General features: G+C 38.9%; 1 protein-coding gene across 1 annotated transcript in view; it reads left to right on the top strand.

The window, feature by feature from the left end:
* The first annotated feature begins 380 nt into the window (after positions 1-380).
* RMDN2 (regulator of microtubule dynamics 2) overlaps positions 381-14,252 on the top strand; it is a 48,391-nt gene continuing 34,519 nt past the window's right edge. The window contains exons 1-5 of the mRNA XM_075146662.1: positions 381-406; positions 720-1,186; positions 8,700-8,895; positions 9,847-9,949; positions 11,982-12,042. Of these exons, the coding sequence (XP_075002763.1) occupies positions 732-1,186; positions 8,700-8,895; positions 9,847-9,949; positions 11,982-12,042 (815 nt within the window). The 5' untranslated portion in view covers positions 381-406; positions 720-731. The remainder of the gene's footprint in view (positions 407-719; positions 1,187-8,699; positions 8,896-9,846; positions 9,950-11,981; positions 12,043-14,252) is intronic.

The following is a 14,252-nucleotide window of genomic DNA, read 5'->3' as shown; positions in this document are numbered from 1 at the left end:
GCCGGCGGCTGCGGCGGAGGCCCGTCCCCCTCGATCCGGGTATCGCCGCCCCGGGGCGGCCCCGCCGCCGCCACCGCCCCCTGTGCCGCGGCGGGAGAGCTGCGGGGCCGCGCGGCGCCGCGCCTGGGCCGGACCCGCTCCCGGACCGACCCGCCGGTACGTAACGGGGGCGGTGCCGGGCCCGGGGCTGGCGCTGCCGCCGGCGGCGCCCCCCTGCCGGGGCGGCCAGGGCTGGGGCGGGCTGCGGGACGGGCGGTCCCCGCGGGGAGGTGACCGCGGGGCTCCGGCAGCCCTTCGGCGCAGTGGGGCCGGGACGGCGGCGAGACGCCCCTCCGGGCGGCGCGGGCTGCGCTACGGCCTGACAGCTGGGACTCCGCCGCTCTGCAGTTGCGGAAAACCCGATTATGTGAGTTTTTCGCATTAAAACCACAAAACCCCCAAGATACGGAGAAGGTTAAAAGTGAAGGCTGTGGTCCTGCGCACGTGCCGATACAGAAGTGTGCCCCTCATGCCCCCCACCCAACCCACAACCGTCTTGTTTTTGCTGTCATAGCACATAGCCTTTTATTGCAGAATCTGCTAGACTTGTATCGTAACTTTGTATCTGCCGCATGCGCCAGTTATTCTAGCCTTACAGTTTTGTGACTTAAAAGCGAAGTCGTTTTGGGCAGAGTGGGAAAAACATCTTTAACTCCGTTATTGTTGTCTCACAATTTTAGGAGAGTGCAGAAATGTCTCCCTTCGAAAATAAAGGACTAATACTGGGCATAATGGCAGGGACTGCTGGAATAAGCCTGATGCTGATTTGGTACCGTAAGATTCGAAAACCTGGTGCAGCTGTGCGTATACCTGCCTTCCTAGATGTAGGTAACAGGCTTAATTCTGTGGGCTTGCAAAACGAAGCTGCTAATGAGCAAGGAGTAGTAATGGTTTTACACGGAAGGCAACTGCAGATACTAGAAAAATTGAATGGCTTGCTAGTAAGTGTGGACGAACTGAAGAGAGAGGTGAAATTTCTGAAAGAAGCTATTCCAAAGCTTGAAGAGCTTGTCCGAAATGAGCTTCAAGGGAAGGGGGATGTTCAGAGAGTTAGCCCATCACACAGAGCAACGAAGCGGAGAAAAGCTGAGACGGCTTCTGGTGCAACAGAAACTACCAGCTCTGAGGAGGCTGAAAGTGAAGGAGGGTGAGTCAATAATATTTTGTATATACTACAGTACACATACAGTCCAAATTGCATCATTACCTATGTGAAACTTTGTATTGTAAACAGGACCCCTTTTAAAGTGTTATGTATATTTTATATTTCTCTATACGCAGGGAAAAAAAACCCAAGAATTCAGATTAATAATTTTTAGATCAGAGAAAACTCTGGGTGACCATCTCTGAATCTGCACTACAGCTGCAGTTGGCTGAACGCCAAGCATAATAGAGATTTGTAAGGGTGCACTTGGTAACAATTTGATGCAGTATTGCTACATAGCTATGCAATGAGAGGCAAAGTTCAGAATAATGGTGTGATTTTAAAAGCTCTTCTAGTAAGAAAGTAGTCTTGTCTTGTGTCTCTGACAGAGTTTGTTCAAACTGTATGAATGCTCTTGTGCTTTTTGTGGTAATTGTCTTCTATGGGCCTCAAAGATGGGTTATTAGAGTGTTCTGCCTAAAGGTATTACATGCTATGAAAGCTATGTCCAAATGCAACACGTGTACAAATGGCAGTATGTTCATGCATGTGGCTGTTGTATACACTTTCTGGTGGCTTAAAAAGTAATCATGAGGGATTTAGGCTACTGACTCAGTAAGGTAGAAAGTTCCTGGTTTTGATCACATCTTGCAGTCCCATTGTGGTTAATGGGATCTTTTATACACGTGAGTTGAGGAAAATGCTGAAGGATCAGATGTACCTGGAGTCCAGGAGAAGGACTATATTTTTATCTTTTCATATGTTACCTGATATACCCTCCAGTAGTAATGTAAAAATGGTGATGACATTATTCTCCTGTAATTGCAACTTTGTTTTGATATAATCAGATTAGATACTTATAAGGGTGTGCTTATAGCAACTGAGGTTTTTGAACCATCTCCTCGGTGTGTTATACATACCTGTGTAGGCAGCATTATGTCTGTAAATTGCCTATCTTAAGTCACTTTTTTTCTTTAAAGATATATTTATTAACTGTTATATTCTGAAGACACCAACATGCTGCATATAATAGTTAATGGAATTCTATTTTTTAAGAGTTCCTCCAAATTTATTTTCAGTTCCTGTGGGCAAAATTTGTTGTTGTGTTACATTCCAGCCCACATGCTTCACGAGTCTTATATTTTGATACTGTATTTTGAGACCTGTCAGTTCTATTATGAACCAGTTCTTTAAGTATTCAGTATTGGCAGGGTTATTCAAAGACATTCCCCCTTCATATGGTGTAGAAACATTTCAGTTCTATTAGTTTCTCAGATTGTTTTATCCATTAGTTGGTTTGCAGAGGCCTTTATGTTATGCTTAAAATATTTGTAGATGTAGATAAGGCTAAAGGACCAGTTTATGAATAATCAGGTTCACAGACGCAATATAGGGATTATTCCACACCTAGCGTTTGAGAAGATCCTGTTTTCTGGTCAGGAGAGATGCGTTGCTGTTTGGGAACTAGCCAAGGAAACTTGTCTGTTCAGGTTCTTCTGTGTGACGAAGAAGCTGATGAGATGATCCAATACAAGTGATTACAGAGTGCAAGAGCTTTGAATGTGTCCTTAAGAGAGGCCTTCTCTGACAAGTATTTGTATACAGTCAGAAGGAAGGAAGATAATTCAAGGTTGTAGATAGTGTTAGTCATTCGGGTATGTGCTTTTCCAACACTATTTTTTAATCCCTTTTGAAAAGAGGTGTTTTTTTCCTACTAACACCTTGTACTTGATGTGCTTGTGTATCATCTCTAAATTTAAGATAATTTTATCTCATTTAGGAGTTTTCTTTTTGTATTTTTGTCTTCCTTTTGCAAGTGGAAATAGGTTGTTAATTCTAACGTGTGTACAGTTGCAACATATACAGCTTTTTCTGAAGTCTTATGTAATTTTAATGACAGTGGTGCATGTTCTATGAGAGTTTGCCATGAGAGACAGTAACAACACACTTTTTTTTTCCAGTTAACATGCATCACCACTTCATATGCTGTAGGTATAACACTATGTGCATTGTTTTATACTGTTCTGTGGTGAATTCCACACACAATAATGCATTCAGTTGCTAGTTTGTGCACTAGAAAAATATTTTTTCTCTTTGTTACAGATTAAACATTTTTTCACTTTCTGTATTCTATCTAAGGCACATGCAACATGTTTCACTGTCTCAGCAGTATTTTCATGATCTAGAAGATAGGATTTTGCTTGTGTTAAGCACTTTTGGTTTTAACTGACAAATGGGTAGGTGCTGGGAATTGACAGATGAAGCAATCTTAAAGAGTTTTATGGACTACATTGGTTTCAGATTTGTAAACTTCTTCCAGAAAAGCTTTTAATAATGCCTGGTTTTTCCATAAAATACTTGAAGCTGTCAGTCTCTGATATGGTCCTCACTGCTTTGATCTGCTCTGGTCATACTCTCAATGTCACTGTTGGTATTCAACACCTTGGGAAGAGAAGCTTTCTGTTTTGCCTTTCAAAAATTATATATTTCTGTAAGTGGAAAAATATCACATGCTTTTTAATAAATGAGATATATTTTTACATAATAACAGATAGCCTGAATGGAAGATTCACTGAATGGATGGGACACTGACTGAATGCTAAAGAGCCTACGGTTTCTAGTCTGTGCTTTTCTGTATTCTATTTTTAATAGTTTGTTTCAGTTTCCATCATTTACTAGTGAAAACCTCAATCTTTAACATTTGAGAATGTGTAACAAGCACTCATTCATTTACAAATACAATAAATTGTGTCTAGATGATCACCTGGGATGGAGAGTGTTACCTAATTCTCCTCTTTGTGATTTTAAAGCTGTTTTCTCTGATATAGCAGTGATGAACCGTTGACATCAGTGTCATGTTTGGCACCGGTCTTTAGCTGGCCTGGCATCCAAGCTTTTCAAATTACATTTGGCATAAGTCACCAGAAAGATTCACTGCAGTAAATCCTTTTCCTACAGATGTTTTATTTATATTTTTTCCTTGAAATAGTTTAAATATTCAGCAGGAAGAAACATTTCCCTTGCCTGCTTCTGCGTATCGCTTCACTTACCATTTCTTCATTTATTTTTGCTGCCCATTTGTTTTCAGTGCAACCCTCAGTTGACCCAAGAATCTGGTTTGCCAAACTTTTCCTCGAAGGTCGCTTATCATTACTGATGGATATGCATTCTGCTGGGTCACACAGTGCAAATTTGATCCAGATCAGTCTGTGACATGTAATCACCTTTCTATTGAATTAGCTAGAGTGGATGAGACGGTGTTTGTGTCAGCTTGTGATTTTTTAAAGTTGTCAGGGAGACCATAGGTGATATTTGATCTGTCTAAAAACTGAAGTGTTGTCAACAGATGATACCTGGTTAGGCCCAGTGTCTGCAATTTACAGGCAATCCAACACAGTTTTTGAACCAGCAAAGTCAGTTTATACCACAGTGGTGTTTTATACTTTTTTCTTAATGCAGTACTAGGTGCCTGGATTTACTGGACAGCTTAACCACAGTGTGGTGAGTCTCCAGCACGGTTTCCATTTGTTCTTTGAACTTTGAACAGTCCTTTGTGATCCAGCTGAGTCCTGTTGGTTGATCATTGCTCCTCGCATTCTTGCCACTGTTTTTCTCTTTTAAATAAAATCTATTGGTAATAAAGGTGAAAACAAGTTGACACAGACTGTAGACATTTTTAAAGTTCTTCCACTTTCTCAAACATTGGTCAATGTGTTTATCACATGTAAATTCTCACTTTTCTATTCATCATTTGATAAAACCTCTTGCAGGAAAATACCAGGTAAAACTGCTGATGTCAGTGTTGTTATATGAAATATTTGTAAAACAAACCATAATGACTCTTCCTCGTTTTTTGTTAATTTCCCTTTTGGATTAGTATCATCAGCCCTTAGACTCTTGGAGTTTTTAAACTGTGTTAAAAAGAATCTCCACTTCTGTTTGTGTTAGTACTGATTTTTTTTTTATAGTATTGCTCTTCATGACATGCTTTTCTAGAATGAGTAGATGTATAAGCCTGCTAGCTGCTTTGTTGAAGTCAGTTATCAAGCTCTTTTTATCATAGTTTTATATCAATAATATCTGTTACACTCTTATTTTATCCTTAAGTAGCTGGAAGGACTTCCTATCTTGTAATAAAGCTGGCTTCAGTTCAAATTGGTAAACTACAGCTTACCCAAGTTGTTAGGAAGAATCCTAGCTGTTTATTTTTTAAAAGTCTGTATTGCCTTCTTAACATGTTATGTTTTCATGCTTAAAACATTTCAGCTGTGATAAGGATCGAATAGAGGGCTAGCAAGGAAATGAATGTCATCAGAAACAAAACAGAAAAACATTCTTTATGTCTAGTTTGGCTCAATGTTTGAAGTGATATTTAGTGCTTTATACTTGATTAAATTACCTTGCTTTCATTTTACCCCCATAACTCCTGAGCAATGTAGGAGTTTGCCAGGGGTGCGTGTTTAGTGAGGTGGGAACTCATCACAAATAAGTGATGAAGCCCTTGGCTGTCACCTTGGTGCTTTTACTGTGGAAAATGCTGGGAGGCAGCAATGTCAGGTCTGGGACCAAAGAAGAAGAGACAAGGAAGAGAGGACCCTCTAAAGGTACTATGAAGTTACTTTTCTGAGGAAAGAAAGGAAAATTTTAGAGGAATGCTATTGCGTCTCGGGGCTAGTTAGCATGCCCAATCTTAAGCACTAGCAAGTTTTTGCACTTCCTTGGACATTTTGGTATCAGGACATTTAATTTCTGGCCTTCCCATGAAAAACACTTTTCACTTCAAACCAAACTTGGAGAGGATTTTAGACATTTTGTTTCTTTCATTTGACAATGGCATTCTTATCTGTTGGTTGTATAGAAACTCCTGCCCCTTAGTGTAGCTCAGTGTCTACTCATCTATGTCAGCAGGCACAGAGTTATATGGTTTGTTGCAGTCCCTAGGAATTACTGGCATTGCCTTACACTGAAAAAAGTTATTTACTGTTGTGTTTTTCACTTCCCACAGGTTCTTTTATAGGTATTTTTTGCCTTCTTTAAAGCATGCAATCAACAAGTAAATTGAAATTTATGGCATTCTCCTCAAGGTTTAAGATGGTCTGCTCCATATTTAAATTCTTTAAGGATTCATAAAGCAGATAAATAGAGGAGGTAGGAGAGAATTTCCCAGAACAGTGGAGGGGAGAGGGAGTGGGGAAGAGACGACCTGTCCTGTTTCTCAGCACAAATGTGGCCCAGAGATCATGTTTCTGTAGGAGAGGTGGGATGAGGAAAGGCTTGATGCAGTATGGTCTGATCTTAAAAGGTTATTCTTCCATGATATTTTATAATTAGCTCCTTATGGGTTCACATCTTCTGTTAGATAGTGACTTACTTCACACCTTTTCCATTTCAGTCTCTCAGTGAATATTCTCATGTGACTTATCTGATGTCATATGAATTTGAAGTTTGGCCATGACAGTTTGATACAGTGCTGCTGGAAATCTCTACTGGGCTTGTTTGGAGTGACAGGGCTTGGCTGACAGCCCAACCTTGGCCTTTATATTTTTGCTAGGGTAGTAACATTTTCTAATAATCACTTTTGTTTGTTTTCTAACATTGGGACAGTAGTGATCATAGAAATTTTAGCAGATGTTTTTGCAGCAAAGATAAAAATGGCATCATCAACATTGACTTCCAAACACTGATTCCTTACTTTCGTATCTACCTGCTTAGGTAGCATTTGATGCAGTGCCCAAATTCCTGTAACTAAGGAGTGTTATGGTTGCAGTATTGTATGGGAATTTGAAATTGCCTTTACTGCTTAGTTGTTGCTACTTTATATTATCTAGCGCCCTTATTTTAGGTCGGTGATTGCACAAACCCTCAGTGCATTTATCTTTTAATGGCGGGGGGGCATCCAAACCATGTGAGGAAGGGTACTTTCCAAACATACTTCACATCATAGGATTATGTATTGGATCTAAAAGACTGCCCCCCTCCCACCAAATCCCTTGCGCTTTTGGTCAAGTTGGTGCTCTTACAAACGCAGCCTATATATGATGTAGCTCTGCACCCAGTTCAAAATAACTATGGAAGAACAAGATGCTGTGTTTTTAAAGATGCTTCAGAAAACCAAAATAACTGTTTGGTGACTTACAAATAAAGACTCTGCAGGATACAACATAGGATGAGTCATCAACTTCAGCATCATTAAGATTATGTAAAACAAATCCATAGGAATCTATGAAGTTTCCATCTCTGCTCTGCTCCATGTTGTTTGTCAGTTTGAACATGTACACATGGTTCATGTATGTATTGTTTTATCCAAATGTATTTTTGAGTCCTCTTTCCTACATTATCGGGTTAATTTTGCAGTGAAACTGTCATGCCACATCTAGCACCTCTGTAGCTTGCTAAGCAGGTTACTTGTTCATTTACAGGCTGTAAGTGTATCTGCTCGTGTTTTAGTTCTGATCTCTTCTGAAAGTAATGTATTGAAAACAGAATATTTAAAAGCCATGATTATTAACCTCCACTGATATTGCTAACATTCTGTACTGGTTATATTTCTGGGAAAAAAATAGATTTTGTAAATTTTGGCTGTCATGGCCTACTTCAATTATTCAGTTGCTTAATATGTATAGTACCTTTCATGCTTTTTCTGCTCATAGTAACCATTTAAAAAATCTCTGAACCTGGCAGCTAATACTTTTACATTATTATTTCTCATCAGAACAAGATTTTCAAAAGTGGAAATGCAGAGTGGCTTTTCTGTCCATTTTTAGCACATAAGCAAAAAGCTACTTTTTAAAAATAATGCCATTCAGCTGCTTGCTCCTATATGAAATTGGAGGACCCTAATGTACGCTCAGCACTTTGGACAGTAAGGCCATCTGCTTATCTCTGCATGGTATTTATGGCTTTTGTAAATATTTCTTTGTCCTTGATTGCCTTGTGCTGAGTACTTGTGCACTAGGCATAATGAATTAATATAAGCTCTTTCCCAGTTTCAGATATTCTGACCTTCAGAATGTTCAAAAGAAATAAGTAAAGGAATTGATAACATTGATGTTTTTGCTTATATTTAGATCTTACAAGTGTTTTACAAAACATTGTATAAGTGATTCTTATAGCACTTACGTTTTGGTTAGCAAGCTCATTCCTGTTTCAAAAAATAGGGAAATTGAGGTAAAGAGTTGAAGAGGCCTATTCAGCGTTACAGAGCATGTCTTAATAGACATTAATGATTTAAAGTGTTCTGCATTTGAAACACAAGGATACATGTGTTTCTAATATGTATCTGCATTTTTTAAATTTTTTAAACAGGCAGCAAGACAGTGTAATTACTTCCCTGTTATGTTTGGAATATGATTGTGTCCCTTTGAAGATAAAGGTTTTGTAATAATAATAATAATAAAAACTCCTTTAAGTTTGGACAACTGGAAGAAATTGTGCTGCAAAATTTTTGCATTTGAATTTAACAATGCTTTCCCATTATTTTTTTTGAAAATATGGTTTTTTTTTTCTGTGATTTTAGTTATCTTACAGCTCATACTGATTCTGAAGGAGACTCTGAGGAAGAAGAGGGATGTATGAAATCACCCGATGCCATTGTGAAACCAGAAGAAGAAGAAGAGTTATTTAATCTTTTACAGCAGGTGGACAATTTGCACAAGGGTTCAGAGGATGATAAAAAGGAGGGCTTCAGGTTGCTGCTTGAGAAAGATGACAAGGTATTAATGGGTAAACTTAATATGATGTTGCTATTAACTTATGCTTTGCACTGCTTTTGAGAACTTCCTTAATACAAGCATTAAAATGCACACAGGAATGGAAGATGAAATTTCATGTGTGTTTTTAAAATACAGTGAAAAAGATATGTTTCAAGATGGTGTCAATATTCATGTTGGGTGAGCACAGAAGTTTTACTATTTTATATCCGATCCAGGCTCAATAACTTTGAGGCTTTGATGTATGTATTCTTGCATGCAACAAAGAAAGATCATGGGCTTTTTTCTACGTAAATGATACTTACTTTTTAGAATGGTCTATGTGAGAAAGTCCTGTGGAATTAAGTAGTAACCAGACCAAGTGTTCTCAAGAAATTGAACTATGAGCCTGTAATCTGCTTATACCTTTCTGGTGTACTTCATGTGAATTTTTCCTTTGACTTCACTGTACACATATGTAACTTCAGATCAAATTTCAAAGTGATTTGATGTGCAGTGCTTAATTCAGTGTACCAGTTTCTTCTGATTTGGCAAACATTAGTTCTGATTATATTTTCATTTACATATTGAAACACCCAGGAAGGTAGATGAGATACTAATTGTGAGCGAGTGTGGTGCTTATGGCGTACCTAAAGAAAGTATACATCATATCATTCAGGGATCTGTTTTGTTTTACTGGATTACCTTTTTATTTTTTATAATAAAAGAACTTTAAAACTGATTTATGAAATAAAGCCTCTTTAGACAGCCCAGGGTATTTCCAAAAGCTTTCTTCTCCTTTGGTGGTGAAAAATTAGTCATCTGGTTCTCACATAAACTAAAAGTAATATAGAAGGATGCAAAATAACCACAGATTTATGCCATGTTCTGATAACCTGCTTTAAGCATTATGAAAGGAAACGGTTTAAATCACATTCTGATCAGTTTAATTGCCCAGCTGTCCTCTACTTTCAGTATGAAAACTATGCAGACTTTCTTTGGAGACTTGCACGTGCTTATGGAGATCTGTTTGAGATGACTACTGATGCTGAGGAGAAGAGGAAATATGTTACTGATGGTAAGCAGAGGAAAAATGTTTATGTAGAATACCATCCAAGAAATGGGAGCATTTGTACTGTAATAATAATGTTTTGCGCAATAAAATGCCACGGTATACAACTTCAGTTCATTCTTTCCTCACTGGAGAGATCCAAAATTGGTGAAGTAGTAGTATTGTGGGTCACAGTTGAAGGCTGTTGACTCTGGATTGTGCCTTAAAATTCTGTATTCTGTTGAGAATCAGAAGGATACAGAATGTGAAAAAAGGCAGATGCTGTCAGCGCAGTTTCTTAATTACATCTTTGGGACAGCGAGAGCAATAAGTAAATGCCAAGGCAAAGTCAAGGTTTGTTTTTCTGCTTTCCTGTGGCAAAGGAGCGCTCCTGCATATCAGCAGCCTCTTTTGTGCTGATGATGGGGATGAAACTTTGTGAGTCTGGAAAAACTGTTGACCAGAAATAGAAGTCACGTGTGACTTGATGTTGCTTCCAGGCATATCTCCCCATGTGTCCTGTTAACCTCAACAAGGTTCTGATTTTCTTCTTCACAGCACTTTTTCTTTGGTGCTTTTAAAAGCATTGCCCTTTTTTTCACTGTCTGGATGAATATTTGCTAGAGGTACAGTTTACGTTTCCCTTTTTGTTTTGGGCCACCTTCTCTTTATTACAGTAAAACCTACATCTTCTCTACCTGTGTCACTGTCCCCCAGTCAATACGCTGTTCGTACAATAATCCTTTTTGCCTGCATTTGGGAATACTTCTCTCTCGCCTTTGTTTCTTCATTGCCTATCCCTTTTTTGCTGCACCAAATTCAGGTTTTATAAGTGTATTCCAAGTTCAGGTTATTTTGTCTTTTGTGACTCTTTTCCCGTTTTCTACTTTTTGTTCTGTCAGCAGCGACATCACCACTGACCAAGCAGCAGTTTTGGCTGCCGTTTGTCATCCTTAAAGGCAGTATCATGCCTTTGTGCTGTCATTACATATTCCATAGCCAACCTCAGTCCAAGGTCTTTGTCCCTATCCTTTTGTCATCTAAATACTCATGAAGACTTAGCTACTTAATTGCTACGGTCTTTGCTTTAGTAGCAACGTGGCTTCTTTGTATGGAAATCACCCAGTGTAGTGAGGATTATGACACAAACTAAATTACAACAGTAAACTCTGTTGTTGGATCCTTTGCTTTTACCAGTGACTACATGTAGCCTCAGTTGATGAAAGATAATGGCATAGCAAAAGACAGGGAGAGATAAAGAATGATGGAATGAAATTGGCTCTTAGGTGTTAAGTAACCAGCCTAGTTTGGCTCATTCTCATGAAGTGGTGGGTGGCGGCAGCCTTTTTCATCTCATTTTTTGGAAGTGATGCAGAGGGATTGAGACTGCGGGGGAGCTGGCAGTAGTTTCATGGGTTTTTTCATTCCACTGGGTTGGAGGCCTGTGTATGCTGTTCTTTGTTTTTATGAAGTTAACTTGCAATACAGAAATGTCAGTGTGGCTTAATTGGTTGCAGCTGAGACTTTGCAAACAGCAAGCATCTCATCTGAACTTCTTACTGGGAGCGTGGGTTTGATCAAATCACCTACTGTCATCTTTATTCAGTTAAAAGTGGAACTTAATGGAAGTCTTTGTGCTGGAAAGGAACTTCAACTAGTTCATTCCTGTACCCAAGGCAGGAAACAGCTTTGCTGGTTCTTCTGACAGGTGCTTCTCTAACTTGCTTTTAAGGGTCTTCAGTCTTACAGACAACACAGCCTCCTTCGGCAGTCCAATCCTTCCCTGATGTAGCTGCATCTGAATTGGATTTTGAGAGAAAATACCAAAATTGCACCCACATATATATATATATATATATATGCACATATTTATATATGTATGTATGGGTATATAAATAATGTAAAGCCAGGATGTTACATTGTCTGTCTAAATGTTTACAAGAACAGGAAGCAATTTTTTCTTTGCAGCTAGAGTATATCAGGTTGCTTCGTTCTTGGGAGTTGCCTAAAACATAGAAGAGTACAATAAATCCTTTAATATATTGATTTCCATTTACAGGAAAGATTAAAGCTGAAAAGGCTGTTCAGCTGGATGCCGGGAGTGCTGAGAGTCACCAGTGGTAAGTTTGAGAAAGTGTACATTTTTGCAAAGTTATATGTATTTGTCAAATCCAACAAAAAACCCCAGCTGTCTTTGGCTCTAAATAGTGCCCACAGCAAGTTACAGTTATCATTCTGCAGTTTAACATCAATTTCATAAATGATTTTTGAATATCTTTCCTAGTTTTATGGAACTCAATTATCATCAGTTGCAGCTAAAAATTACATTCAAGTATTCTGTGAAGCATTTACTATAGCATGTGAAACAACTCAATAACATACTTCAGTATGTACAATGAAATGTAGAGGGGAATATTTGCTTAAACCAGTGTATTATTGCTCAGAGAAGCCGTAGTTTTCCATTTACCTTCTCTTTCAATACTTCACAAAATAATGTCATTTGACCTCATATTTTGTCCTTTCTTTTGCTTGTAATAATCTAAATTCTAATAATTAAAAATAGACAATGAGAGGACTATGGAAGTTTCAATTAACTTCTCAATTTTTGTTTTATCATATTATTTTCCTCCAAGCTTGGCACTTGGATTAGTTTTGGAGACCCTGCCGGGACTAAAAAACTCCTTGCAAATGTAAATTTTTTTTTATCAAATCAACATTATCAGGTAAAAGATAATTCTGCTGAGTTCTAGCTGATAGTTCCTCACACTACAATTTTATTAATCAATTTTACTGAGCTCCTGATTTCTTTTCTAAAATTGTTAGCTTTTCCTTTCCATTTTGGTTTCTATGTTCTTCATTAATATTGTCATTACACATGTAGGGTGGGATTTCACTTAACTTTTACATATCTAAACCAAATCCTCCCTTCACAATCTAAAAAGAAGTAGCTGCTTCTGGAGTGCAGTTCATCTGAGTCCATTTTGCCCATCTGCATTAAGGTGAGATTAATTTCTCCTGAGGTTCAGTTGACAATATCTCTATTGCCCATAAAGTGAGCACGTGTCAGCTAGCTCAGGTTTAGATACTTGATTAGACACAGATGTTTTAATTTAATTAGGTGACTCTCTGGCTTGGTCTCTCTCTCCTGAACTTCAAAGATGGCTATGTTGTTGTTCCACGCTGTGTTCCTGTGAGCGTTGGCATATTTCTATGACTCTTTTTTTCCTGCTGTTTATAACAACTAGTGATCCAAACACCTGCTCTGTAACAGTGGGGTGCTGGAAGTGGTGTGCTGTGGGAATCTCGACGAAGCTTCACTGTCACAGACTGATTTGCATTTGCTCTTTCCGATGTCTTGGAAGTAACGATGATGCCTGCCTGGAGGTGAAGCCTAGGCTCCAGGTGGCTATAATGTGGCAGTTTAAGATAGGAGCCTTTGCTTTTGGCCTTACCCAGCTGCTTGTTAATTCCTATCAGCTGGAGATTGCCCCTCTGGCAGCAAAACTAACAGAAGAGGATCATCTGAGCATCACTCCTCAGTGCAAAGTGATTTGAAGCCCATATAGCTTGAACACCTGCTGAAAGCAATTCACAGCCGTTTCTGCTGTTTGCCTGACCACAGCCATGGTCACTTCTTCAGGATAATGCTGGTGTACCTCTCTCAGATAAAGCTATGTGTATAAACAACCACAAAATCCCATGCAAGCACAAGTCCTGCCCCTCCCTCTCTCCCTTCCTTCCCAGCCCACGAGACCGACAAAATCTCCTAGTATAAATACAACTTCACTGGCAGAAACTACACTGATAAAAGCTTACATGTTGTTCAGGGAGATGTAGGTGGTCTGCTAGACTTCAGATGTGAGATCCTGTACTGGCAGGCACATCTAGCAAGGGAAGAATTACGAGTGCAAGTTGACGTGTTCCAGAGGTTAGCTCAGAAAGCCTGTTTGAGAGGTTTAAGAGGAAAATCTTACATTTTGTAAGCTACTGCTTCTTGTAACAGGCAATGGATTTCTGTATGGTTTACAGTTTTCATCCTTTTTGTATCTGCGTTGCAAGTGAATGTGAGGGTTTTATCAGTTACTGTTGAATTGGTGGCTTTCTAGTGATGTAGATGGACACCACAGATTTGAATAGTTTGGTATAATTTTTTTTCTGAATATTTTATCTGCTTGTCTTTCTTTTCTGAAGTCTTTCTGACTTGATGCATAATTTTTAAAGTGTGATGCCCCATACAGGTTATGCTGCTCTAACTGAGGCTCTGAATACTGGGCAGAATGGACTTCCATGCTCTGGACAGACATTTGTATGTTTTTGTCTAGTCTGCCAA

This window comes from Calonectris borealis, chromosome 3 (genome assembly GCF_964195595.1).
Source record: "Calonectris borealis chromosome 3, bCalBor7.hap1.2, whole genome shotgun sequence".
In the NCBI taxonomy this organism is placed as follows: Eukaryota; Metazoa; Chordata; class Aves; order Procellariiformes; family Procellariidae; genus Calonectris; species Calonectris borealis.
This window is presented reverse-complemented; position numbering and strand designations above follow the sequence as displayed.